At 47.5% G+C, this 24184-nt stretch overlaps 3 protein-coding genes across 5 annotated transcripts in view; 1 reads left to right on the top strand and 2 right to left on the bottom strand.

Annotated features, from left to right (window-relative positions):
- The window catches only part of osbpl10a (oxysterol binding protein-like 10a), a 36205-nt gene extending 25433 nt beyond the window's left edge, over nucleotides 1–10772 (bottom strand). For 2 of the 3 annotated variants that reach the window (XM_011609404.2, XM_011609405.2), the window contains exons 1-2: nucleotides 10386–10770; nucleotides 3016–3191 (exon numbers count right to left, since the gene is read on the bottom strand). In XM_011609404.2, coding sequence (XP_011607706.2) covers nucleotides 3016–3191; nucleotides 10386–10633 — 424 coding nt within the window. In that variant the 5' untranslated portion in view covers nucleotides 10634–10770. Of the gene's footprint in view, nucleotides 1–3015; nucleotides 3192–10385 lie in introns of all 3 variants that reach the window. The other variant, XM_029844696.1, reaches the window with a different exon arrangement.
- A 4482-nt stretch (nucleotides 10773–15254) lies between these two features.
- tmem42b (transmembrane protein 42b) lies at nucleotides 15255–18139 on the top strand. The gene is made up of 3 exons (XM_011609406.2): nucleotides 15255–15568; nucleotides 16183–16329; nucleotides 16407–18139. The coding sequence occupies exons 1-3, from the start codon at nucleotides 15392–15394 to the stop codon at nucleotides 16548–16550; spliced, it is 468 nt and encodes a 155-aa protein (XP_011607708.1). The 5' UTR covers nucleotides 15255–15391; the 3' UTR covers nucleotides 16551–18139.
- A 480-nt stretch (nucleotides 18140–18619) lies between these two features.
- Nucleotides 18620–24059, bottom strand: zdhhc3b (zDHHC palmitoyltransferase 3b). The gene is made up of 7 exons (XM_003969275.3): nucleotides 23560–24059; nucleotides 21107–21447; nucleotides 20784–20908; nucleotides 20303–20399; nucleotides 19628–19709; nucleotides 19318–19448; nucleotides 18620–19116 (listed from the first exon to the last, which is right to left on the bottom strand). Exons 2-7 carry the CDS (start codon nucleotides 21407–21409, stop codon nucleotides 18958–18960), a joined length of 897 nt encoding a protein of 298 aa, XP_003969324.1. The 5' UTR covers nucleotides 21410–21447; nucleotides 23560–24059; the 3' UTR covers nucleotides 18620–18957.
- Nucleotides 24060–24184: the final 125 nt, after the last annotated feature.

Raw genomic sequence — 24184 nt, 5'->3', positions numbered from 1 at the left:
TCGGACTTAGAGAAGATCTGGCATCCGCTTGAAATCTACTCCCCCAACCTGGAGACGACCGGCCTTCGCCCCCCCCCCCCCCCCAAAGAGAATCAATGTGACTCCAATAAACTGGCACTTTAAACGCGTTCCTTTTTATTTTATAACCCTGGCTTCCATTCAGAAAACCCCAAAAGTGGGACCGCCAACATCTGCCACGTCCAGGAGAACATCCTCAGCACCTCCTCTCCCCTCTCCTGGTATGCTCCGGAACCGCCTCAGGCTCTCCACAAACCGCAGCTATTAAGCTTCCCGCTTGTTTCCTGCCGTCAGCAGCCGCTCCAACATTTACCTGAAGAGCGCGTCCACGTGGGGTCTCGTGCACCCAACGCCTCGCTGTGACGCCACACTCCTGCGTCTGAGCAGAGCGGACAGGAACCCGCTGTTATAGCTCACCTGTTCATGTGTGTAGACACATGCACACTCCCAGAGCGGCGCACGTGGCTCTCGTTCAGGGGGAATAATGTGATAGTGATGAACATTTCAGAGCCGGCTTTGTGTCACGGGAGCCGGGGACGCGGCGGCGACACGCTGACAGCTCTATTTATGTGATTAATGTGGCAGGTTTGATGCCAGTGGGCAGAGGGGGCCGACTGGAAGCAGGAAGCTGTCCGTCCGTCCGTCCGTCCATTCAGAGCGCGCAACCATCAGCGCGGCCTGGTTAAGTGTCAATATCTCTGCGACGGATGTGTCTGGATGATAGATCAACAGCACCACGGTACAGAAATGAGCCGTCTTCGCGGCGGAGGAGAGCACGGCCGTCATGCTCTAATTACATCCATTTTAAATGCAGCGTTACGAAGGACGGCGTTGCCTGAGAACACGCAGAGTTTCAGGATTAATGCCTGTGCTGGCAGTTAGACGTGATTGCAATGCTGGGAGATATTATGAGCGTGGCCCTTTAGTAGAAAGGAGCCAGCGAGAAAGACTTTTGAGAGGTGAGGAGAACAGCCTATCAATTAAAAAAAAGCCACTCCTGGTCATTAAATCCACAAAGTGACCCAGGGTATTATCTGCACTTAATCCCTCATGCTGGGAAAAGTGATTAGAGAAACTTTTTAGGGAGCTGTGTGTGTGTGCGTGTGTGTGTGTGTGTGTGTGTGTGTGTGTGTGTGTGTGTGTGTGTGTGTGTGTGTGTGTGTGTGTGTGTGACACTCCTCTGCCCTCCTCTGGGTACAAAAACAGCTGCCATCATTCGCATCAGAGCGTTCAGCACTAAAAAAATTGGAGAAAATTCAATTCATCTTTATTTATGTGGCATCTGCTGAAATCGGAATCGACTCTCGGCGGCGCGTTCCAAGCGCCCAGAGCCTGACCCAACAAGCAACAGTGGCGAGGAAAACGCTCCCTTCTAACGGGAAACGTCGTCAGTCGTACCCCGTCAGGTGGCAGCGGGTCGACAGGAGCATCATCGACATGCAACCAGCAGAATCACGTAGTTATTCTGGCTCTGCTGTCAGAAAACAGACTTTATTGCCATAAGGGGGGGGGGGGGTTCAGAATCCAGATCACCTAGTGTAAAATCACGGCCTCAGCAGCTGACAGTGAAATGAAAGACGGCCTCGTTTGACATTGGCCCATTTGCATAATGAAATTGCCGTCTCTGTTAGCCAGACCACCATAATACGCTACAATCCCGACTGGTCCAAATCGATACAATCAGGCATCGCAGCTGAGACCCGTGATCGTCCGTCACATAGAACAAAACCTTTGGGTTAATACGCCTCTCGTACGTAAGTACTGCAATAATTTCATTGAGCTGTAACTCAACATTCCGCTCCCCCTCCTGCAGTGAAGGAATCTCATTTGGTGTTTGAACCTCAGTGAAAATGCTTCTGTCTGCTATCTGCTAACAGCAGTGAGAGATGAGGAAAATCCAATCTCACCAGGAATAAAGGTGGCATTTGGAGCTGCAAAGGGAGATGCCCAGTGAATGATGTGCAGCACAACTGACTCCTGGGTGAACTTTCTCCCAGTTTACTTTCGGGGATTTCCATAGTAACCAATACCACATCTGAAGCGCAGCAGCTAATCCTGATCACAGTAGCTGAGAATATGGAGGAAGTTGCTTTTGTTCCCCACAACACCGTCTAATCTTTTCCAACGACTTCCTGTGTGAGAGTAAACCACATTTTCCCTTCTTCTCCGAGGGATTACTGTTTCCTTTTAGCTACAGAAACATGGATCACCGACTTATTCGGTGTAATGTAGGCCAAGTTATTCGGATTCCGCCCATCGAGGGTGTACGGGAACATTCCTGAGGCTCAAGGAGAGCAACAATGAAAAGGAGCTTGTCTCGCTCCAGTGGATGCAAGTCTGAGAGGAAGGTGGCTGCAGGCACAGGGACAAAGTGGCGCTTCCCTCTGACGAGGGCGGATATGGAAACATTAGTCTCTGTTACTCACTTTACGTACATACACTAGATATTTTTATTTAAATCAAAGCTTACTTTAGCTGTTCAACAGCACTTGAAGGGTCGGTATGCCTTTTAACTCCTGTCAAAAATGGAATACAAGACACAAGGACACGCTTTAATAGCGGGTGTGCTTAGCATTCCAACTGCTGTGTGTCTGTGGTGTATTAAGAAAGGTCCCTTCGCTGGCTGGGCCAGAAAACCACCTGCAGTATGAAAATTACATTTCAGATCTGAGTTCTAAATGGATGAACAACAACCCCTGAACTGGAAATTCTTGCAGACGGAAAATCCATTTTTGTTCACAGCAATGTGTCAATCGATTAAGGCCTAAAGCATTAATCCAAGGACCCTAAACACATCTGAAAAATCTATGATATGAATTGTTTGGATTTTGCTGCCATGCATGTGAACTTTAATAAAAAAAAACATAAGCATCCTCTACATGCTGAATGCAACTAAAAGTTCCCCGTAAGCAACATTCAAGTACTTTAAAAATCCAGCTCATTCTTTCAAGACTCCACGCCAACGAGCTGCGCTGCTGCGGAGCCGGCAGGTCTCACCTCGGAGTTTGTACAGCTCTCCATTGACAGAGTGCACAATGAACATGTGCGGAGCCTCGTCGCTCTGAGTTACCGAGGCACCGATCAGGGGCAGCGACCCGCGGGGCTTCTGACTCTTCCCCTGCTCGTTGACAAAGTAGTGCAGCTGGCCCAGATCGGGATCCAGGAGAAAGTACCTGCAGAGGAGGACACACATGGAGGACTGAGAGGAGACACCTTGGAAAAACAGAAAAATCACAAAAACCATCGTGAATTTTGCACAATTCCCATTAAAGCAGGGCTGTGATGCATCGGGAAAATGAATTCGATACAAATCAATGTCGTTCTCGTTTGCTTGTAGCCGTCTCACATGAAATCCCAACGCCCGTTTGTGAGGCGCAGAGAGGGGAGGAAGTTCGTTCTCTGTGGATCCTCTTCCCTGCAGCCTGTGGAAGCAGCCATGTTCCACATGTTCACAGGCTGGAAACACAAAGAGAATCCCACCAGAATCGGCAGGAATGAAGGAAATCCCTGAAATCCCTGTCTTATCTGATTCTACACGCTTTTATTATTCTAATTTGCTGAACCATCACGGGTAGGTAGCGATTAGTGTGGTCACCTTCAGAGGATGCAGAACAGCGGAGGAGCACGATGCACCTGCTCCTCTCCTGATTAATACGTCTTCGGTCCCAGCGTAATTGAATCACCAGCCGGAGGACAAAAACTTACACGGCACGAAGCAGCAGCGTTTCTTTTCCTGCGGCCAGAAAAGGAAAGCGAGCAGCTGTGCTGTCTGCTGCACTTAGCGTTTTGTTCTGCAGATCAACGGCAGATTTGTCCAGAGCGCCACCGCGTAGCTCTGACTGACCTTTTCATATTCATGTGCAGACGTCTGAGGTAGCAGCCGCCTGCTTCAGACGTCCTATTTTAGCCAAGATTCTCCCCGTTCACAATCAATGCTGCTCTCGTCAGTATTGACGAAGCCTTCCAGAGAAAAACACAGACCGCTCCTTATTTACCAGAGACTGCAAGACTGTGTTTAGGTTTTTATATATATCAGGGACTCCAAACAGAACCTATGACAGAACCATGACCCATCCAGCGAGCGCCTCTTTAGCCTTTAAACCAGCCAGGCTCAAGCTTCTAAATGGCGTGTTTTGAGCAGCCAAATACCATAATGTCAGAAATAGATCACCAAGGTTCCTGTTCACCCAGATCACAGTAAAACATCGACAGTCGAGTGGTCCATTTAAAGAAGTTGGAAGACACTGCGTCTCAGCGTCGTCGGGTTCTTTTAAATCCACAATAAATCTTATAGTTGGTAAAGCCAAGTATATAGTCTTCAGTGATGAATGTTGGTACTCTGGACCGACTATCGTCCTTGAAAATGATTTATTAATTTTCAAGAACTTCTAAACCTCAAGTGTGCAAAACACAAACGAACAAACACCTGGATTACCAAAACCTTGGCACCAGGCGCTCCTGGGAATCCTCCCTGGAGAGGATGTTGCTCCCTGAAAATCGATCCTCACTCGGCATGTCGCCTCCTATCAGGAAAGCTGGACGAAAGCTTTATGTCCACCAGGGAACAATCTGCCTGCGTCACTTCCTGTTCTGCCATCTCTTCTTCCTCACACACGCGCACACACACACACACACACGTTGACTCCTGCGGGGGGGCCCTGCCACCGCGGTTCAGCAACAATGCAGAATTCTGACATGATTGACAAGACAGAAGTGAAGATTTGATGTGGGGATAATGTTCAGGCAGAAGCTCTTTTCCAATCACAGCCAAAGAGAAGAGGACCAAAAGCTGATAAAGGAACAGCAGCTCTGAAGATGCGAGCTTCTCAATCCCTCCATCATCAGGCTGGTTAATTAAAATAAAGAGGGCTAGCGATCGAAAAAAAAAAAATCCCTGAAAATGAGTATTGATGACCAGCACGCTGCAGCTGTACCCTGAGGTTCTGTTGGCGTGTTAGCGTGCACGCTCTATTTAGCTACTGATGCTGCATGTTAGCATGGGAGCCATTAGAATCCAGCCCCTCTGGAACCAAAATAACATCTGAGCTGTTTCATTGAGCTCAAACCTCAATAAAAAAAATTAATAAATCATCTGGCGCCAAGGTCAGAGGATTCCAATGGAGATCTCTTACCACTTTATACTTGAGCTAAGTCCCAGATTAACATACATCATGGGAAGGATTTTTTATAAAATGCTGCTTTGTACATAAAGAACCGTGAAAAGCTTAGACAGAATGTGTGTGTTGGAGATAACGAGCATTAGTGAGACAATAACCGAAAATCTTGAATTTGCTTGTTTCATTTGGTATGAATAGTGAAGGAGCCCAGCCTGGCATATTTATCCACATCATTCTGAGAGCTTTAACACTGACGGGGCAGGAGGGAGCCGGTCGGCCGGATGAGCAACTATTCCCTCCTCTATTGGCAGGAATTGGAATTTTCTGGTACTAATAGTTGGTGAAATATCCTGTGTGTGTCACACTGCATGTAAGCAATATTATCTTTTCCTGGCCCATCAGACATGTGTCTCTTACAGGTGACAGGGCGGAACTTTACCAAGCATTTGCCTTTTGGGGGGCAGACATTTGCTTGACCCAGTGAGGGAAAATCTGGATAGTGCCGCAGATTCCAATAAAAGTTGCTTAATGGTCCTTGAAGCCAGCATTCATCAAGTGGGCAGGTCTACAGTGGATATAATCTTTTATATAGCTTTCATAAAGCTTTTTACACTAGTTGCTGCTGCCAGTTTAGCAGCTAAATCCCAGTTTATCTATGAGATCGCTTCAAGTGGAAACGCACAAATACTGGCAGCTGTTCTAACTCTGTCGGGCACAACTGGACTGATCAGATTTATCTGCTGCTTAAATCAGTTAGTATCTCCTCTATGGCACCTTCTATCACAGGAAACTCGTTTTGGAAGGGTTCTTCCTGGGTAGCTGCACAGTAGGTGGGCGTGTTCGGAGAGTCCGGTTTCACTCGGTTCGGGTGTGATTCTCTCAGAATACAGTTCGATGGAACCAGCCATGAGAAGACCTGCACAGTTTTTCTAAAGTTCTTCCCGCTATCAAGCCTAATTGTTCAGTCCAGAAAGGTGCAGACCACTCCAGAATGTACTGACCTTCCCGTCTCTGACTGGCTGCTGAACCGCAAAAAGGAAATGCCATCGAAAAATGTGAAGGGGGTCAAACAAGACGTCTTCTAAAGGTCGCCTTTCTGTAGGTGCTTGACGGACTGTTTATCGTATCAGGTGCACGTTGGAAGGCACCAGATTTCCCTGTCGTCATCGCTATGCCCACCAGGCTGCACGGACTGAAACTCCCAGCTCAGATCAAAGCAGAGCAGCAGCGTCGTCCCCACCGAGCTCCACTGCAAAGAAAAAGGATTCATTCTGCACGTACACCCCGCCCTGCTGACTGCTTCGGAAAAAATAACTCCAGAATCTTCACATGCAGCAATTTCTGCAGATCAAAGCTGAGGGACTGGAAGGAAGAATCAGCTGAAAAGCTTTGATCTCGACATGAAAATGCAGAATCTGCTGCCTGGGTTACAAAACAATCAGCAGCTGTCAGACAAAGACAGGGCTGATCTGTTATGACCCTCAAACATGCACCAGCACCACCGACAGCAGCCATGTGCAACGGCGGCGCTGCCGGTCACGCTGCCGCGCGGCTCAACGGGCCTGGTGGCAGTAAAATGGGACTGAATCAACCTCCAGAAATGACCCCTTGGTGTCTGCTACATTTATATGTTATTCACTTCCTGGGTGGCGCATAAACACTGTAAATTTCTTACCCCAACAACCCCCCACCGGTGAACACCCCTGGAACATTATTATATTATATAACATTATATTACTATTAGAGAAAAGACGTCTTTGAGATAAGGCTGAGTCCAAAGGTATCGTTTCGCCATCCCGTCACATGAGCCCGTTGGTATAGTTTCAAAAGGTCGGCTTTTTTCGTGACATCGTATTTTGACTCTATTCTCCTCCTTTGTTTTCCAACACCCACCCACAGGAACCCGACACATCCTCTCCTGTTTTATTAACCCGAAGCCTCACCGGGAGCTGCAAAACTGGCAGGGCCGTTTGCAACTTTACAAGCAGCTAATCTGAAGACAAATATAAACCCCGAGTAAATAATGACGGAACGTCTTAGAGAGCTGACGACCCGCAGGAAAAATGGTTGCATTTGCTGACAAACGGAAAAAGAAAGATGGAGCCCAGAAACTACAGCGGCATTCTTATACATTCAGTAAAGTATTCTGGTTCATTCATTGAGCTCTATGCACTCTAGATTCTACACAGCTCTGATGTCTATAGTGACGTATCTTCTGTTTTATTTTCCCGTACAAACACGCTGGTGTCTCCTCCAGGCTCATATCAGCTGTTATCACCAAGGACTTTAACAGGTTACTGTATTTACCTGCCTCAAGGGGAAGAAAAAAGCTGAACAACTCTCGTAGGCACCTGTAAAAGAACTTATTTGGCGAAGCACCAGAAAATACAGCCACAAAGAAACAAATATGACATGTACTGAACCAAAAATCTCTGTCCTTCCAGAGCAGAAGTTGTGGTATTTTCCCACATTGCCGAGCTTTGCTATTCCTGACCTGAGTACATTTATGCCTGGAACGGTTTCCAGAAGGTAACAAAACTATGTCTGCATGCACAGAACCTACACAAGTGTACAACACACAGCCGCCCACACAATGGCAGAATTTAGCTCCACTCAGGTCCGATTCTCACCGCAGCGCAGTCTGCCAATCACACACGGCCTCTGCAAGGAGTAAATATTAGAACATGACTGACGACTGTAATTACTCCAACACCATCTTCTACCAGCACACGTCTCCTCTTCCTTTTGTCTGGCTGTATAAAACTGAGATTACCTTTTTCTGTCAATGCTAAACACAACCGAAGCCCGAGGAGCTAATCTACATTCTTCTCTTAAATTCTCTGCCAACGTGTAGAGTTTAATCTAAAAGAGCTGCTTCTCACCGTTTCAAACAGCCTTTTATTCCACTTTTATAAGCCATTTCCATGTCTTGGACAGGTCACCGGGTCATCGCAGGATACACACCTGATGTGGCTTTGGACTGCGGGGGGCGCTAGAGAGCCTAAAACGGAACTTTAACTCCATCATTCTACCGTTTCATCTTCTAGATATCATCATTTCAAGACACGTCCGCCAACATTAATAATGACAAAGCAGCAACCGCCAGCATCACACTTTCCAAAGACGCTCCTTTGAAAAAGGGATTTGACAGAACAACCACTCAAAGTGAAAGATGCCCCCGGGTTGTCCGTGTTCACTGGGGTCTTGCCCCAACGGCAGATCTTCTCAAAAAAAAGAGCTCACTGTCAACGTGTCAAAATCCTGGTTTAGGCTTTGACAGCCAGCACCGCCTATGCTTGTCCTCCTCACCCGTTCACATCTGTGCAGGAGAGGAGCAGCAGTCAGGCATCAGTACAACCAGCAGCTTCTTTTCCATTTGGTCTTTTGATTCCTGGGCCTGGTTTAGTCCACAATTCTCTGGACCCCTGTGAAGGCTGCTAGAAGTGCTGGCCCCTACTAGCAGCCTCAGTACCACCCCCTCACCAACACACAGCTTCACTACACAATCCAGAGCCGGGCCTCCTGAAGAGTACCGATACCTGCCCCACTCTTTGCATCAGACACCCCAGGAGGGACAACCTGCCCCCAGCAGCACTCAAACCTACATGTTACTGGCAGACTTACAAAGGTTTACCCCTGTCTACCACAGCCCTTCCAGTGGGACGCTGTGGCCTCCACTCCGGGTGTTTGGGCCAACATTGACTCCGTCCACGGGTCAGCACCTTCAGGTATGTCTGCAGCTCCAACCAGACAGGTACCTGACATAACATCCACTCAGAGCTGAGGTGCAAAAGTGGCCTATTTCTGGTCATAACACATCACATGTTGTAAACTGTTGCAGAGATTCTGCGTTCTCAGGTGCGTGAGCCAAGAGATGGATTTCAAAAATCCCCAAGGAACAAGCTAATTTAAGCATCTTCCATTGACACCACCCCGCATTAATCTCTCCGGAATGATCAGGTCTGTTTTCATGCAAAGCGAGACGGTATTTCTGCGGGCGCACATCCGACGTGACGCATCCTCCAGTTGTCAGTTTAAAGGGAGAAGTGGGAGCAACCGTCACGATTCCGTCATACATGAGCAGACAGCCCAGAGAGACGCTCCAGACCAAAGCTCCCCACCGCCGCCAAAACGAAGCCACGAAAGTCAATTCCTTTTGCCTGATTTTGATAAATATTTCACCCCAAAACCAAAGAGAATCCTACATAGTGAAGTTAATTGCGCAAGTGTTACGTATGTGGTGGTGAGTCGGGGAAACTGGCCGGAGCAGGGGGAGAACCCACGAATGCTTCGTGCACCCGGGACAGATGTGAGCAGCCACGGACGCTTTAGGGGCAGCAGAATATCAGAGCGCTGCAGGACAGTTAAACAATGTCTGGTTAAACCAGTAAATAGAGCAAAGCTGCATCACTGGCAACAGTAGCCAGAAACAGGCGAGCAAACACAAGCTAATGACACCGAGAAAAAGTGAACCTTCCGCAGTGGTCGGTAGATTTCTCAGCTGGAAAACTAAAACTTGACTTTTATTTGCTTTTTATTATCACCTGAAAAACAACTACGTGATAGAGATTAAAGAGGCCCGCCACAGTGGGTATTAGCCAATTTGTATTTCACGTAACACTAAACAGCAACAATCAAGTCACTTTACCAAATTATTCTTCTGAATTGTTGTGGTGAGATGACTTTTAAGGAAAAGCAACCCATACTTCTAGGGAACGCGGGCCTTTGTGGCACGTCGGCGCCTGTTTGGTCCGTCAGAGGCAGCTTTGCTTCACCCTGACAGCACGGTTCCTTGCAGGAAATTAAACTGCAGTTCACATCAGTATCAGAGCCGAGGTCATGGAGGCCAACCGGCCCAGCTCGGTTCCACCGAGACGACCACCTGGATGCAGAGTGGCGCGGTCCGATTGCTACACAACAGGGAGCGTGACCTACATGACGGTAACAGACCTCCTCTCAAGGATCTCTTTCCTCCTGACTGCAGCCCACCACCCGAGGGTGCTGGAGACGCTCTGGCCTCACTTTTGTGGAGCTCTCGTCTTTTCCCTCTTGGCTGATCCTGAAACTCTGGACGCTGAGTTGCCTGGGAGGTTTAAAGCTAATGCTCCTAGCCCTCCCCACTCCTCCAACTCCCCCGTACGGTGACGTGGAGGCAAAGTGAAACGTGGACGGAGCAAATAACAACATTAAGCCATATGACACAGGTCGGCCCCCCTCCCCACTCCGGCAGAACTCCGTCCGGGTGCTTACCTGTTCTGCCAGCCCTGGATCAGATTGGTGTATTTGCTCAGCACTCCTTCCACTTTGCGCGCCTGCTGCGGATTCACGCTGTTCCCCAACACGGATCCGCGACCGCCTCCTGCTCCAGCCGAGCCGCCCAGGGGGCCGGAGCCCGGGCTGTGCGACCCGGCCCGGCCGAGCTTCCTCGACGCGGAGTTCGATGAGGAAGAGTTGGGCTTGTTCGTCCCGGGATGCGGGCTGCTGAGTGCCTTGTCCATCTTGGCGACGGGACGGCGGAGAGCAGGAGAAGCAGAGGAGGTGGAGGGGGAGACGGGGGGGGGACGGGGGGCAGAGGCAGCAACAGCGGGGACGAATTCAACAGCGCATAAGTGGTGAAGAGAACGATGGCTGGTGAACTACGCCGAAGAGCGGTCGAGCGCGCTGGCGTTGCTGCGCCGCTGGTTTGCGCGTCTTTCCGTGCGTGAGAGAGCGGACATGATCCTCGGCGGCGTTCCCGACCCGCTCTCTCCTCCGCAGTGCGTGTCACTGAAGGGTCTCCACCAGCGTTGGTCTGCCAGGAAGGGAGAGCAGCGCGTAAACACGCCCACTCGCCATGGACGCGCCCCCGGAAATTACAATATCGTTTCTCGCATCACCAACACCCCCCCATGAGAAAAAGTTAACAGTCCTGCAGACATCAGCTGGAAAATACTCAGATGACTCACAGAGGAGGCTTCCTGCGGGAGGGGGGGGGAGGCGACGCGACGCACGTCCGTGGGAATATAGGCCAGCGATGTTGCGTAACAGGACTGTTGCTCTCGACCTCCTGATGTGGCCCGAGTTGGCTGTAAATCATTAAGGATGCTTCATAAAGGAGGACGCAACGTTGAAACCCAAATCATTAAATGTGTAAAACGGTGTCTCTTTTTACGAAAACCTCACACTGACTCGCTGATGATTAAAACGGAAATATATTAAATACTGTAGAAAAATCTCCTAGATCTCTCTCGTTTTGCACCTTCAGCTTTCCTGCATCGAACCAGGTTCCTGTAAAAAGTCATAAACACCATAAACATTCCACCCATGAATGATTATTTGGAGTAAAAACAAGCTAACAGTTAGCCGTTAATGACTGCATCAAAAGTCATTACTGTTAAAAAAAAAAAAAAAAGGAGAAATGTTACAATTTATAGACAGGAACGTCAAATAAATCACAGAATTACAAAACACCATTTAATCCTAATTTACAACTGCCAAAAGACTCTGAATTAATATAATCACCACCAGGGTTACGTTAGGGTTAGGGTTAGGTTAGGGTTAGGTTAGGGTTAGGGTTAGGTTAGGGTTAGGGTTAGGGTTAGGTTAGGTTAGGTTAGGGTTTGGGTTAGGGTTAGGGTTAGGGTTAGGTTAGGGTTAGCATATCATCAGCATGGCCACGGAGCAAATTCCTAATCACAAGTCACTGCAGACACAGAATGAGCCGCCGCAGGGCTGTTTCAGGACCGTTTCAGGTCTAAAACAGGAGATCCTGGTGATCTGCAGCCCACCAATCTGCTCTAATCGAGTCCTGTGTCAGTCCAATCAGATTTACTGCAGCTGCGACTGGACGGGCGGCTTCCTCATCTTCTAGCGCCTCCGCTCGCACCAAAACATCTGCTTTTTAGGAAAGAAGAGCTGTAGCGGGAAGATAAACCCCCCATCCCTCTATCCTTTCCAGAATCGTCCAGTCAAGACTGTCGTGCTCGCTGGGGTCAGAATCACTGTCACTGCTGAGTCACACAGCTTGAGATGCGATTGGAAATCCACTCAAGCGTCTGGACCTGCTGTGGAGAATTTCAATCAGGCCTGTTGTGTTTCGTCAGCCATCCCGTCACTGTCGCCTGCTGTGCCAGCGTGTCTGTTCCGGGCTCTGGAAGAGATGCGGCTCACAGTGGAAAGAAAATGGGTCCAATTTTAGAACTGGGAATTGTAATGAGAATATCCCCACATTTAAGGCTATTGGCAAAGAATCTGATGTTGTAGCTCGGCCTCGTCATCAAAATTTGGATTTTCCTCTCCCTTACAAACGGTTGGAACCCCGAATAATTTCTCCTCGGACATTTTTATGGAGAGCAGATTGTCCTCTTCTCTCTCTGAGTCCAACGGAAACTCTGGCACTAATGCAGGAGACACGACCGACCTTAGAAGATTCGCGTTTCACCTGGTCTGATGGTTCCCGCCATCGGCAGAAACTGGGATTATCTGGGTCTGTTTGTTTTGGGAACATTTTATCTGCGGCCGACGCGGCTCTGAAATGTCTCTGTTCTTTGAAAATGAGATTATTAGGATTTCTCTCCTTTTTTAAAACCCTTATATTATGAAAGCCTTTTCTCATTTTAAACGTATGCGCATTTAAACTACAGCCTCCATTACCCACATAGAGCGGTAACCTCAGCAAAATGGACCTTAGTGGAGAGAAGGGAGCGGCTCACTCTGTACTCTGACAAGGTCGACAGACTGTTTGTATCTCTCAACATACATATTCATTAGGCTGTATGGTGGAGAGAGCAGCCTGTGCATATATATCTTTGAGCTTTATCGGCCAAAAACATCCAATTAGCCCAGAGTTGCCTCTCCAAATGACCCAAAATCACCTCAAACCTCACCAAAGCTAACTGATTTAGAGAAAACCTGCCCGGTAATAGCTTAGTGTTCTTTTCTTTTGCCTTTGTCTTTCTATACATTAATATCAGTAATACTGTTTACAGCTCCGTGCTTGTTCCCAAGAAGGTGGACTATCAGTATATTCCCTTTTACAGATATAAGATCATTAAAAATGGCAGGTCATTATATATATTTCTTGTTTCCATGATAGATTCTGTATTTTCTAACTTTCTAACCAATTTTTCCTGAAGTGTCTGACACCTGAGTTAAAGGTCATGGTTAACGCTGTCACATTAATGAGCCCAACACAGGCTAAAAGAGCAAAAGTTGGTCAAAGGCAAAGGAAGGAAGTGAATAAGATGAGCCCTCGTGGGCTCAATTATGGCTCAGCTGTACGGAAATACAGGAGCCCCGATGTGTGCGTTAACGCCTCACTTTCCCTGTTTGTCACAGCAGTAGGGAGCTACCAGCTAATGGAATAGTCCAGGAGCCGGAATAGTCCAGGACCAGTCCAGGAATAGTCCAGGAACAATCCAGGAATAGTCCAGGAATAGTCCAGGAGCCAGAATAGTCCAGGAATAGTTCGGTAACAGTCCAGGAACAGTCCAGGAATAGTCCGAGAATAGTCCAGGAACAATCCAGGAATAATCCAGGAATAGTCCAGGAGCCAGAATAGTCCAGCAATAGTCCGGTAACAGTCCAGGAACAGTCCGGTAACAGTCCAGGAATAGTCCAGGAATAGTCCGAGAATAGTCCAGGAATAGTCCAGGAATAGTCCAGGAAGCAACTCAGTGGGATGAGAGAGGACTCTGACAGAAGCAACATTTTGTGCTGCTCACTCGCTCTCTTCTGATCCACAACCAGCTCAGTTTTCGTGCATTATCTGATTTTCGGTTTACATCAGTTCATATTTTGCTTATTTGGAACATCGTCGACTGGCCATAAATCCAGTTTCATCATCTATTTTTGGCTAAATGTGACATTTTCAACAGAGTGCAGGAGTCCTGACAAACTAACACTGTTGCATTTCTATTCTTAGATGTGTAACATCTCTTATTTCTAATTAGCTCCAAATGTCACTAATTAGCTGTCCTAATTAAAATTGGTGGGAAGCTCGACTAGTTGCCAGTAAATGAATGCAGCTAATTATCAAAATCAGCCCTGCAATCCTGCTCTTAAGGGGGTAAATTCACAACTGCCCTGATCTCTTGTGAATATAATTTGCATCTGTTATAGCTAGTTAATAGTTTAATCCTCCTTAGTTAATAGTTTAATCCTCCTTTGCAACTTTATTTCATTTCCTTTTATTCCCACATGTGCTGGTACCATAAATATTCACTGTAAGAACGTCTTTAAAATCCTGAACCGCAGTTGTGTTTGTATCAAATGATCCGGTGTGAATGGCTGGTAATCAGGCTGGTAAACTGGCTGGTAATCAGGCTGGTAATCAGGCTGGAAAACTGGCTGGTAATCAGGCTGGTAATCAGGCTGGTAAACTGGCTGGTAATCAGGCTGGAAAACTGGCTGGTAATCAGGCTGGAAAACTGGCTGGTAATCAGGCTGGTAATCAGGCTGGAAAACTGGCTGGTAATCAGGCTGGAAAACTGGCTGGTAATCAGGCTGGTAAACTGGCTGGTAATCAGGCTGGTAATCAGGCTGGTAAACTGGCTGGTAAACTGGCTGGTAATCAGGCTGGTAAACTGGCTGGTAATCAGGCTGGTAATCAGGAACAAATATATACACAGCTAATTTCGATGCTGTTAGGTGGTTTAACAGCACCACCTGCTGGTCAAGCACGTACACAACAAGCCCTCGCAGGCTGCTCGCGTCTGCCACTATTATTTTGATCATGAACCATATTCTCTTTCGTCCAGTGTTATTGTCTATTTCACCCCACTGCTTTGGCCACATTTCCTTCATGTCCTCTCTAATAACACCCTGGATTTCTGTTTCACTAAAACTAAGGTGTCAAATTCATTCATTCTTCCGTTATTACAAAGATGTGAATATAATCTGGTGTGGGATCCTCTCTCTGTTCCCAGTGACGTAAATATATATCTATTTTTTTTCGGTAGCCTGTGGAGTGGCCTAGTTTCTTAATAAAGGGCATGCACGCACGCGTGCACGCAACATTATAAACTACATTTCCCAGAGTTCCTCAATACTCTAACTGTCCAATTACGGAGCTGCTCTTGTTGGCCATGTGTTGTGAGACTGCCACCGGACGGCTGCATGTAGAAAGTGCAGGATCACGGCGGCGCGCGCACTTACACACACACACACACACACACACACACACACACACACACACACACACACACACACATACACACACATGTCATGCAGACAGGAGGCAACCTCAGACATGTAGGGATGGATTAGACACCGTCGTCATGTTCCCGGGTGTTTTCTATGCACTGCTGGCGGGCTTCCTGGGGGCCGTGGCGTCGTCGACGGCTAAGCTGTCCCTGGGAGCCGACTATCTGAAGGGGGTGTGTGAAACCGGACTCCGGACATGGGGAGAGCAGCGGAAATTTCGACAGGCGGACGAAACTAGCGCCTGTGACCGGGTGAGGCGTCGTTAAAGTTCATTATTAATGCGTTGCGGAGGCTGCGGTGAATCGTGCCAGGCAGACGCGTGAAGGGGGAGATTTCCCTTTGAGAAATCAGTCCCAGTCGTCTCCCCCGCTGACTCCTCAGCATCAGCACCAGCACCGGCGTCACCATGAGCACCAGCATCAGCATCGTGCCGCAGCGCGCCCGCGCCGTGCCCGTGTGCTTAATGACAATGCAGAGAGTGAGGACACAATTGTGTTACCGCAGTGCTTTTGAGCCGGGCTTGTTTTGAAATAACCCTTACGAAGGTTTCAGAAAGAACCATTAGGTCCTCGGGGGCTTTTGTGACCTTCACTCTCTCCTTTCACGTCACGGAGTGACGTCACCGCCCGCGCACAGCTCTGTTCGTCACCTTCAGCTTTCTCCGGTTCATCCTAACAGGGAGGGGGGAAGGGGGGGTCCATCACGATACAAACATTTACAAAGATGATGTTTATTCTGAAACCTGCTGTCTGATCACATTCTCAAAACCTCCTTACAACCATATCACCAAATCATTTGTGGAACGATCAAAACACTCCGGCTCCGCACAGACCAGGACTCAGCCGTTATAATTGTTCTTCTGCAGCTCCACATCCCCCTGAGGCTTCTGTGTGGGGGGCTGCTCTTCACCTGCAATGCTGTGATGTGGACCTTCCTGGCCAAAGCTCTCAGGCACTCGTCTTCCTCCACCTGGACCACTGTGACCACCACTGCCTCTAACTTCATATCTTCTGTGAGTGACACCTGCTTGTTTCGATGTTTCCCCCCCAAGTGTAGCAGGCCAGACTCAATATCATCCATTTTTTGCAGGCGTTCCTTGGGCAGCTGATCTTTGGTGAAGCCCAGATTACACTGTGGTGGGTTGGCATCTCCTTGACCTTCTCCGGCCTGCTGGTACTGCAGTGGGTCTCACCGCAGGATGCGCAGCAACACACCGCCACCAAGGATGAATAATCAGCCTTGTCTCCACCCGCTGACTCCTGCCCAGTTTCCTCTGATTCGTACCTTTCGCCAAAGAAAAGTATTTTGGTAATTACACCTTATTAGATAAACACCCCATTCTCTTTAGGAATGAGTAGAATTCCCATGCAGGAGGAAGAGCTGTGCCAGCTCAGCTGAGGTGCAGCCCTCTTCAGGCCTCTTCTAAAATCCAACTGCAGCACAGCTGGTGGAGACAAGCTAATGGATTCCTGAAGTCGTTTTTATCTCTGCAGGCTTATGATGATGCAAAAATTAAGCTAGCTTTAGTCAACAAAGCACATCAATTGTGGAGCTAACAGACAATATGTGAGGAAAAGATGTGGTCCCAATGAGAAAGCTACCAGTGTCATTGGCTATGGATGCTATGCACATGCCGTCAGCATGAAGCAGCACATGCTGCGCGTTATGCAGTTGTCTGAGGACGAAAGCTGTCTTGGAGTTACCGCAACACTCGCATAATTTATGCATGCTCAAGAAGAAGATTCTAAATGCAGCAACTATTAGAGGAGGCATACTGACACTTTCATAATGCTAATGTAGCACTGAAAGACTGGGCTCTGGTCTGCTTCACTCGTCACCTGCGTCTCCAACCTTTTATTTGCTGTTCTTAACAGCTTCAATGTGAACACACGAGCATGGCTCACAAGGCAGCTCTTCTTCTTACGATACGTGTGCACGTTCCTAGCTTGAACATCTCACACCAAAGCAGAGTGTAGCATCACTCACCCTCAGTGAGTTGCGCCCCAACATTTCCCCAATGAACGAGGCGTGACTCTTTTGGTTCCAGTCCCCCATCCTCCACAGACTAAAGGTTCCCCCGATTTCACTGGAGCTGTCAATGCAATAACTTTGTACTCATGTAAGCAACAGGAAATGACATCATGTGCTTCTAGAAGGTTCTTTAGCTTAAGTCAGCTAAATCTATTTACTGAAGTCCACTTACACTGCCTGAACATATCACAGAAGTGTTTTATTTCACATTAGTTAACTTGTTAACATATTATATTCCTGCATAATGGTAGCTGATAACATTTTGTATCGTGATTCACGTGTATCCCATAATGTGATGGCAGCCGTGAGGCAGCACGCAGGGCTTCTGCTCCACACACGTCAGCAGCCACAGACGATGTAAACTCACTATGTGCTCGCACCTTTTGGGGATATGTGGTATGTTTTTGGTTCACGGACAAAGATAAATGCCTGGAAAAGGCGCATGGTTGTGGATTCAGTAGAGAAGTGGGTAACAACTTATTAGCAATAGCAGAATGTTATCTTCAAGCAGTGGAAAAGGATTTCATTTCAGTTTAGGGAGAACTTATTCAGCCACAGTGGGGGTGTTTTTCAGTGTTAACAGGAAGCCGCTCGGTTTGATGAAAATCATGAACTTAAGTTAACCCTGAGAAGAGAGCTTGAAAGTGTTCCATGAGATTAGAGACTGATGTGAATCAGCCATCAATGTGTTGTCGCCTCCATTTCAACTACTGCCCAATGATGACATTTAAAAAAGATCATAAATCACAATAAATAAACTCACGCACCCAGAACAAGATTTGCCTCTGCATCACAGTGTTTGTGTGTTTTTATTTCATTCTCCTCACCAGTGAAATTGGTCGAGTCGTTCCAGACCAGCAGAGCTGCTGTGTTGTGTTGCTCCTTCTACGACCCAAAGCCTCGACCTCAAACGCCACATTTCCTGATTCCAGCACGGCCATCAAACAGTTCCAGCATTTTTTACAGTTAAATGCGTCGAGCTTTGAGGTTCTAATTTTTAAAAATATGCAACATTGAACATCTGCACCTTTTAAAACATGGCGGCTCCATTCAGGGCAGCAACCACGACGACCTGCATGAGCCACAGGTGAACCACAGCGCTCAGTTTATTGCTTTATTCCCCGACCGTCCCTCTGAGCCGCTGATGGTTGACGACTGTGAGCAAACACGTTGGCATCGATGCTCCTGGAACTGTCGACGCCAGCACGCAGCAAAAAGTGGGGAAAAAAGAAGCTTTTAATGAGTGAAAAACAAAAAGATTCAAATTTTCACGAGCTGTTTAAAATAAAGTTTTATTTAGTGTTCCCGAGATAGCAGTCGAATAGGGAATCGAACCCATCCACTGTTGGTGCAGGTCCACCTAGATGGGAGCGCTGGGTGTGTGTGGAGGCATCTCATTCTGTCACGTTGTCACGGAAATGGTGCAGGAAGAAGGAATTCAGTCCGGATGCTGCTTAACAAGTGCTTATTGTCCAGTCGCACCTGCAGCTCGTTCCTCAGTCAGCTCCACAAAGGAACGACATAAAAAACGAATCAACATTTACAAGGTGGTGTCTTGGAGCCCGACACATCTAACCATGTCAGTGTAGCCGCGTCTGCGCTCCTTCTTTCATACGATGTACTGGTAGACGTCAGCCTTGCCGTGGTCCGGCACCACGAAGGGATTCAGCCAGCTGATGGAGAGGGGGTGGCCAAACACCACCTTCATATTCATCCACTTCGACTTCTTGGCCCATCTTCTCTCCTCCTTCTTGAGCTGCTCAATGCCCTGTGAGGACAAGATGGACCAAACAAGGAGGACATGTTAGCCTGGTGCCTCCAGTGGTGGGTGCACACACAGAAACACTGTCATCACGGTAGGTGTCTGTAGATCAAAGACATCAAAGAGCATCGAGCAGCTCACACGTTAGGAAGGGTGAAGTCATGGAGGGACCGGAGGAGACGTGAACTCGTGTCCGCCTTTACTCACCGTCTCATCACTGCAGATAGAATGGACCTGGGTCCCGAACATGACGGCCGTGAAGATCAGAAAGAGGAGCCCCTCGAAGCAGAGGAGGATGAGGAGGATGACGGTTGCCGGTGGAGAAAAATAGCTGCACTCTGGAGGGAGGAGCAAGAGCATCACAGTCAGCGCACACGTACGGCTGTCGGAGCCTAATTACAGACTCTCTGAGAGCTCTGGCTTATTCTAAAGGCCTGTTTATTCAGTAGCAACCAAACCTGTCCCTCTCAACAGGTCAATATGGCAACAGTTCACATCTCCACACTAGTTTACTCACTTGTCCAGTCTTGGTCAAAGCAGAAAACAAAATGGAAGGCCGCCATGATTAGTGCATGGAAGGATATGAGTGCGATATACATCTGGCAAGAGAGGTAGGACAAAAGACAGCATTAACGTTAACCGATTCACCTAATGTGGTCTGAAACCTGAAACGGTTTATTGTGCAAACGGCAGGCAAAGGTCTGGCCTCCCTGGAAGATGAAATGAGTCCCAAATGTGCAAAGTCACCCTGCAAACCTTTTTATTTGCGTCGGATATTTTCAGAATAACAGAAAAGTCCTGCAGTGGATGTCGGGCTAGCTAAACTACCAGGATGAAAAGGGCTTTATATCCTGAAGTTTCCAACCTTCTGTGTCCTGCAGGGGCCATCAGGCTTCAACAGAAGAGCAGGAACACACGCGACATGTTACGCGTGTGCGACATGTTACGCGTGTGCGACATGTTACGCGTGTGCAACATGTTACGCGTGTGCGACATGTTACGCGTGTGCGACATGTTACGCGTGTGCGACATGTGACGCGTGTGCAACATGTTACGCGTGTGCGACATGTTACGCGTGTGCGACATGTTACACGTGTGCGACATGTTACGCGTGTGCGTCATGTTACACGTGTGCGACATGTTACACGTGTGCGACATGTTACGCGTGTGTGTTGCCACATTGTCGTCTCACCGTGAAAAGCACAAAGTATTTCTGGTTGTTCTCTCCGACACAGTTGTTCACCCAGGGACAGTGGTGGTCCATCTTTTTGATGCAGCGTTTACACACACTGGACACACACACAAAGCAGAGATAAGGTCAGTGAGGTAGCGTAAAAATGTACAAGCTACCCTCTCAGTGGACCCCGACACTTCAACCATATCAACACATTTATAGATGTCCAGATATAAACCCATTTATAGACAGTGTTATACTCCAACACTGGAAGTTTGGACCGCAGTTGTTGATCCAAGGATGATTCCTAAACCACATATTTAGGAGAATGAAACCACACTGACGCTCATCCGGTCTGAAATGCTCAGTGATATTTTTGTGCTTTTGCTAACATGAGATCCCAGTGAAGCATCTCAAGAGGGATCCCTGTATCATCAGGCACACACACAGAAAGGTAGAGGGTGGATTAAACAGCGGATCCACCGGCACCTCCTGGTACCTGCAGTGGTGAGCTCTGTCTGGCTTGATGCTGCAGCACTTGGGGCACTTGTACACCACCTGGCCTGGCTTCAGCTGCAGGCTTTCGATGAATTCTTTGGTAGCGTTTCCTTTGGGCACCGCGCCCTGAGCAAGAGATGGAGACAAAAGCATTAAAAGCTGCAGAACTTCCTGCTCTGACGGGAGGAAGCAACAAAAACTTTATCAAACTTTATCAACAAAATCATTTTCCTGAATGATAAATTACCGAGTTAAAAATAGACCTAAACCAAAAGAAATCCTAATCAAAACTTAGACAGGATAAGACAATGTTGTAAAACTAACCGGGTCTGTGCACATGGCCTTGGCGTGAGAGGCGAGGGCGAGGAAAGCCAGTGTGCTGAAGATCAGCCCGTTGAAGAGGCTGTACGCCATGTTTTTGGCGGGCAATAGCAGGACGAAAACCACCACAAACTCTGCATAGAAAACCAGGAACCAGGTGATGACGCCGCACACGATGCCACATCCGTCACGAATGAACCACATGGTGTCGGCGCCACTGCGGGGCGGGGGAGGGGCGCAGTGCTCGGGCTTCAGGTAGCCAGCTTGCCGCTCGATGTCCCTGGTGCGGTGTGCTGCGCTCTTCATCCTAGCGTGCCCGTGGCTCCAGCCACATACTGTAAAATCTGATGGGGAGGAGGACGAGGACGAGGATGGAGGGAATGAAAGACTGGAATTAGAAAAGAGCCTCACATATTACAATATGAACAACTATCATGGCATTTCAACAGGAACAATCCCATCAGCTCCCACACACTTAAATGTCATATACATTTTAGGTGTCCACTTTAATGCCTGTATGTTTTAGAAACTTGGCGTTTATCACCAGGTAACTTTAAGTTGTCACACTGGTGGTCTAGAGCGTGTTTATGTGTGTTTAAGATGAGCTACTTTAGGTTAACGAGGACATGCAGGTTAATGGAAGATGAGCATTAATTAATAACTGGTGCTCTGCCACAACAATTCAGAGCTCCAAATGTCTGATAAATACAAAGAAAATAGGCAAGAATGAGACAGTGAATCAGCACAATGAGGCCCAGGAAGCATCAGCCGATGCAGGATAAATGACATCAGAGGGCGAAACAGCAGCAAACTGCTGGAAAAAGCAGATCTGGTCTAAAACGAGTCCGTAAAAACAAGGAACTAAATGTTATGGCTGCAATAGTTGCAGATGGCTCAGTCATATTTTGTACAAATAATCTACCCCAGAGACAGAAAAGTCATCAAAATTCAATCAAAACGCAGCACAATTAGGCAGAAATTAATCAACTTCCCCTGGATGGATTTAATTAAAATTCACTGGCATATTTCACCTTCGGTGCTGATATTTACCTCTTTTATATGGGCTCACAGAGGTGGGCATCATTACTCCGGTGGCTCATTACTGAGACCCAAACTAACATATAACATAACAAGTCTCCAGCACTCGTGATTCCCACAGGATGAACACTACAAAATACACAGGCGTCATCTGCCAACGGTTCCTGCACGAGTTTTAGCTTGATGAGAATTTAATGGTGATGTTAGTACAGAAACCTGCTGCTAAACACCAGCAAGAAGAAGGTTTGAAAATATCCTGACAAATAAAACATAAAATAACCGGAGGGAAATGGGTGACGACGAGGTGTCGCTCAAGTTTGGCCTTTAAGTGTAGAACCTTGATTAGAAACACACCTCCATGTTGGACAGAACTTTAACAATGAGTTAGGACAGTTACATGTCAAATCTTGAAGTCAAACTCAAACGAAACCCAAATTACCGCCGTTACTCCTCCACATGCAAGTGATTCACTCTCCTGACGGACAGGTTTTACTCTGCACGGGTGAGAGACTAAACCTGATCTAGTGGTGTCATGATGATCATTGGTTTTAAGCCTGTCTGGAACTCTGCTAATGAGGAACAAGAGCTGGACGCTGCAACACAGCGGCACATCAGGCAAAAGCAGATGGATGAAAGAATCTATGGTCCCAGACCTGAACGCCAAGAACCGCCAAGACCTCATTACCATGACAGAACACAAAAGGACCCTGCAGAACCCCCCCTCCCCCATCCCTGACTGGGAGAGCTGACAGCATTGGGAACCAGGCCCCACAAGGCCAATGTTTAAGCTCCATTTGGAATAAGAATGTGACAGCCAGTGACAGGAAACATATAACGCAATAAATACATTCAGTTCTTCCCAGAGGAAATAAAACTACAAGTGTAAAGTATACATGCACGTTGGCGTCAAAGGGTTAACACCTGTGATACGGGTCAGTATAGGAGAACACACACACACACACACACACACACACACACACACACGCACACGCACACGCACACACACAGATGACCGTTTTGCAAAAGCTGAAAATTGACATCTGCCAGGAAACATCCCTTCACACTTCCTAAAGGAACAGTGCCAATAAATGATCTGATGAATAACGACCATAGTCCCGGACCTGGACCCGGACCGGGACCCACCTCAGCTGTGGAGACCGATTTTACTCGTTCAATAAAACGATGCTATCACCAAAAACGATAATATTGCTAAAAGAACCGGTCAAGTGTTATGAGTTTAGTTACATTTAAATGTCTAAAATTACCATTATATTTTCTTGGATTAGACGGTGGTGTTTTAGTGATCTAATATTAATAAACTGGCAGAAATAAAACAGGAAGTAAATGTGGCAACTGAATGGGAAAACTGGATCTCAAGTCTGCATCTAGACTCTCGGGCTACTTTAATTATAACATACCTCGTAGTATCCTGATCGGTAGACAAAGTTCCTTTCGGTCCTGTACGCGTAGGTTTAAATTTAAAAAAGAAAAGAAAAGAAAATGACGAGCAAACCCGCCTCTCGGTCGGTTAGCGCGATCCCAGCTAGCCTCCCCGGTCTGCGGGGCTCGGCTCCGCTTTCACCCTCGCCTCGGTTTCGACGACACTAAATTTGTCAGTTTGTTCGTGGACTCTGTAGCCCGACCGGGTCATGCAGCACAGTTCTGCCTTATTTCAGCAGGCTTTTCTCTGGGTGCTGATCTCAGCCGTCGGTGGAACAACACACGGCGCAAACAAGGAAGTCCGAGATCCCGCTGTTCCCTGTTCGCTGTCTGTCAGGAGCACTTTCTCCCAGGCTCAGCTCATATAAATCACTATAAATATTGGACAACCGCATTTAAAGCATCATGGGCTGGTTAGCTGATTGTTTTGGGAGACAAACTTGATTTCTCCAAACATCCTTACTATTATTTTTACAAATGGCTTCTTTAAGGAATGAGATTTAGATTCGAAAAAAGTTGATATGATTATGTTCAAGTTAGCCATTCGTGCGTAGCTTAACACTTCGATCGAAATGTTAAATGTCAGGGCTTCAGTCGTGAAAA

Source organism: Takifugu rubripes, chromosome 12 (genome assembly GCF_901000725.2).
Source record: "Takifugu rubripes chromosome 12, fTakRub1.2, whole genome shotgun sequence".
In the NCBI taxonomy this organism is placed as follows: Eukaryota; Metazoa; Chordata; class Actinopteri; order Tetraodontiformes; family Tetraodontidae; genus Takifugu; species Takifugu rubripes.
This window is presented reverse-complemented; position numbering and strand designations above follow the sequence as displayed.

Bases quoted from the DNA above. Each gene is read 5' to 3' on its own strand.
- tmem42b (XM_011609406.2), top strand. From the start codon at position 15,392: ATGTTCCCGGGTGTTTTCTATGCACTGCTGGCGGGCTTCCTGGGGGCC. The intron at 15,569-16,182 runs GTGAGGCGTCGT...GTTCTTCTGCAG, and splicing joins AAACTAGCGCCTGTGACCGG to CTCCACATCCCCCTGAGGCT. The intron at 16,330-16,406 runs GTGAGTGACACC...CATTTTTTGCAG, and splicing joins CCTCTAACTTCATATCTTCT to GCGTTCCTTGGGCAGCTGAT.
- zdhhc3b (XM_003969275.3), bottom strand. From the start codon at position 21,409: ATGAAGAGCGCAGCACACCGCACCAGGGACATCGAGCGGCAAGCTGGC. The intron at 19,710-20,302 runs GTGAGACGACAA...CTCTCTTGCCAG, and splicing joins AATACTTTGTGCTTTTCACG to ATGTATATCGCACTCATATC. The intron at 19,117-19,317 runs GTGAGTAAAGGC...TTGTCCTCACAG, and splicing joins CTATCTGCAGTGATGAGACG to GGCATTGAGCAGCTCAAGAA.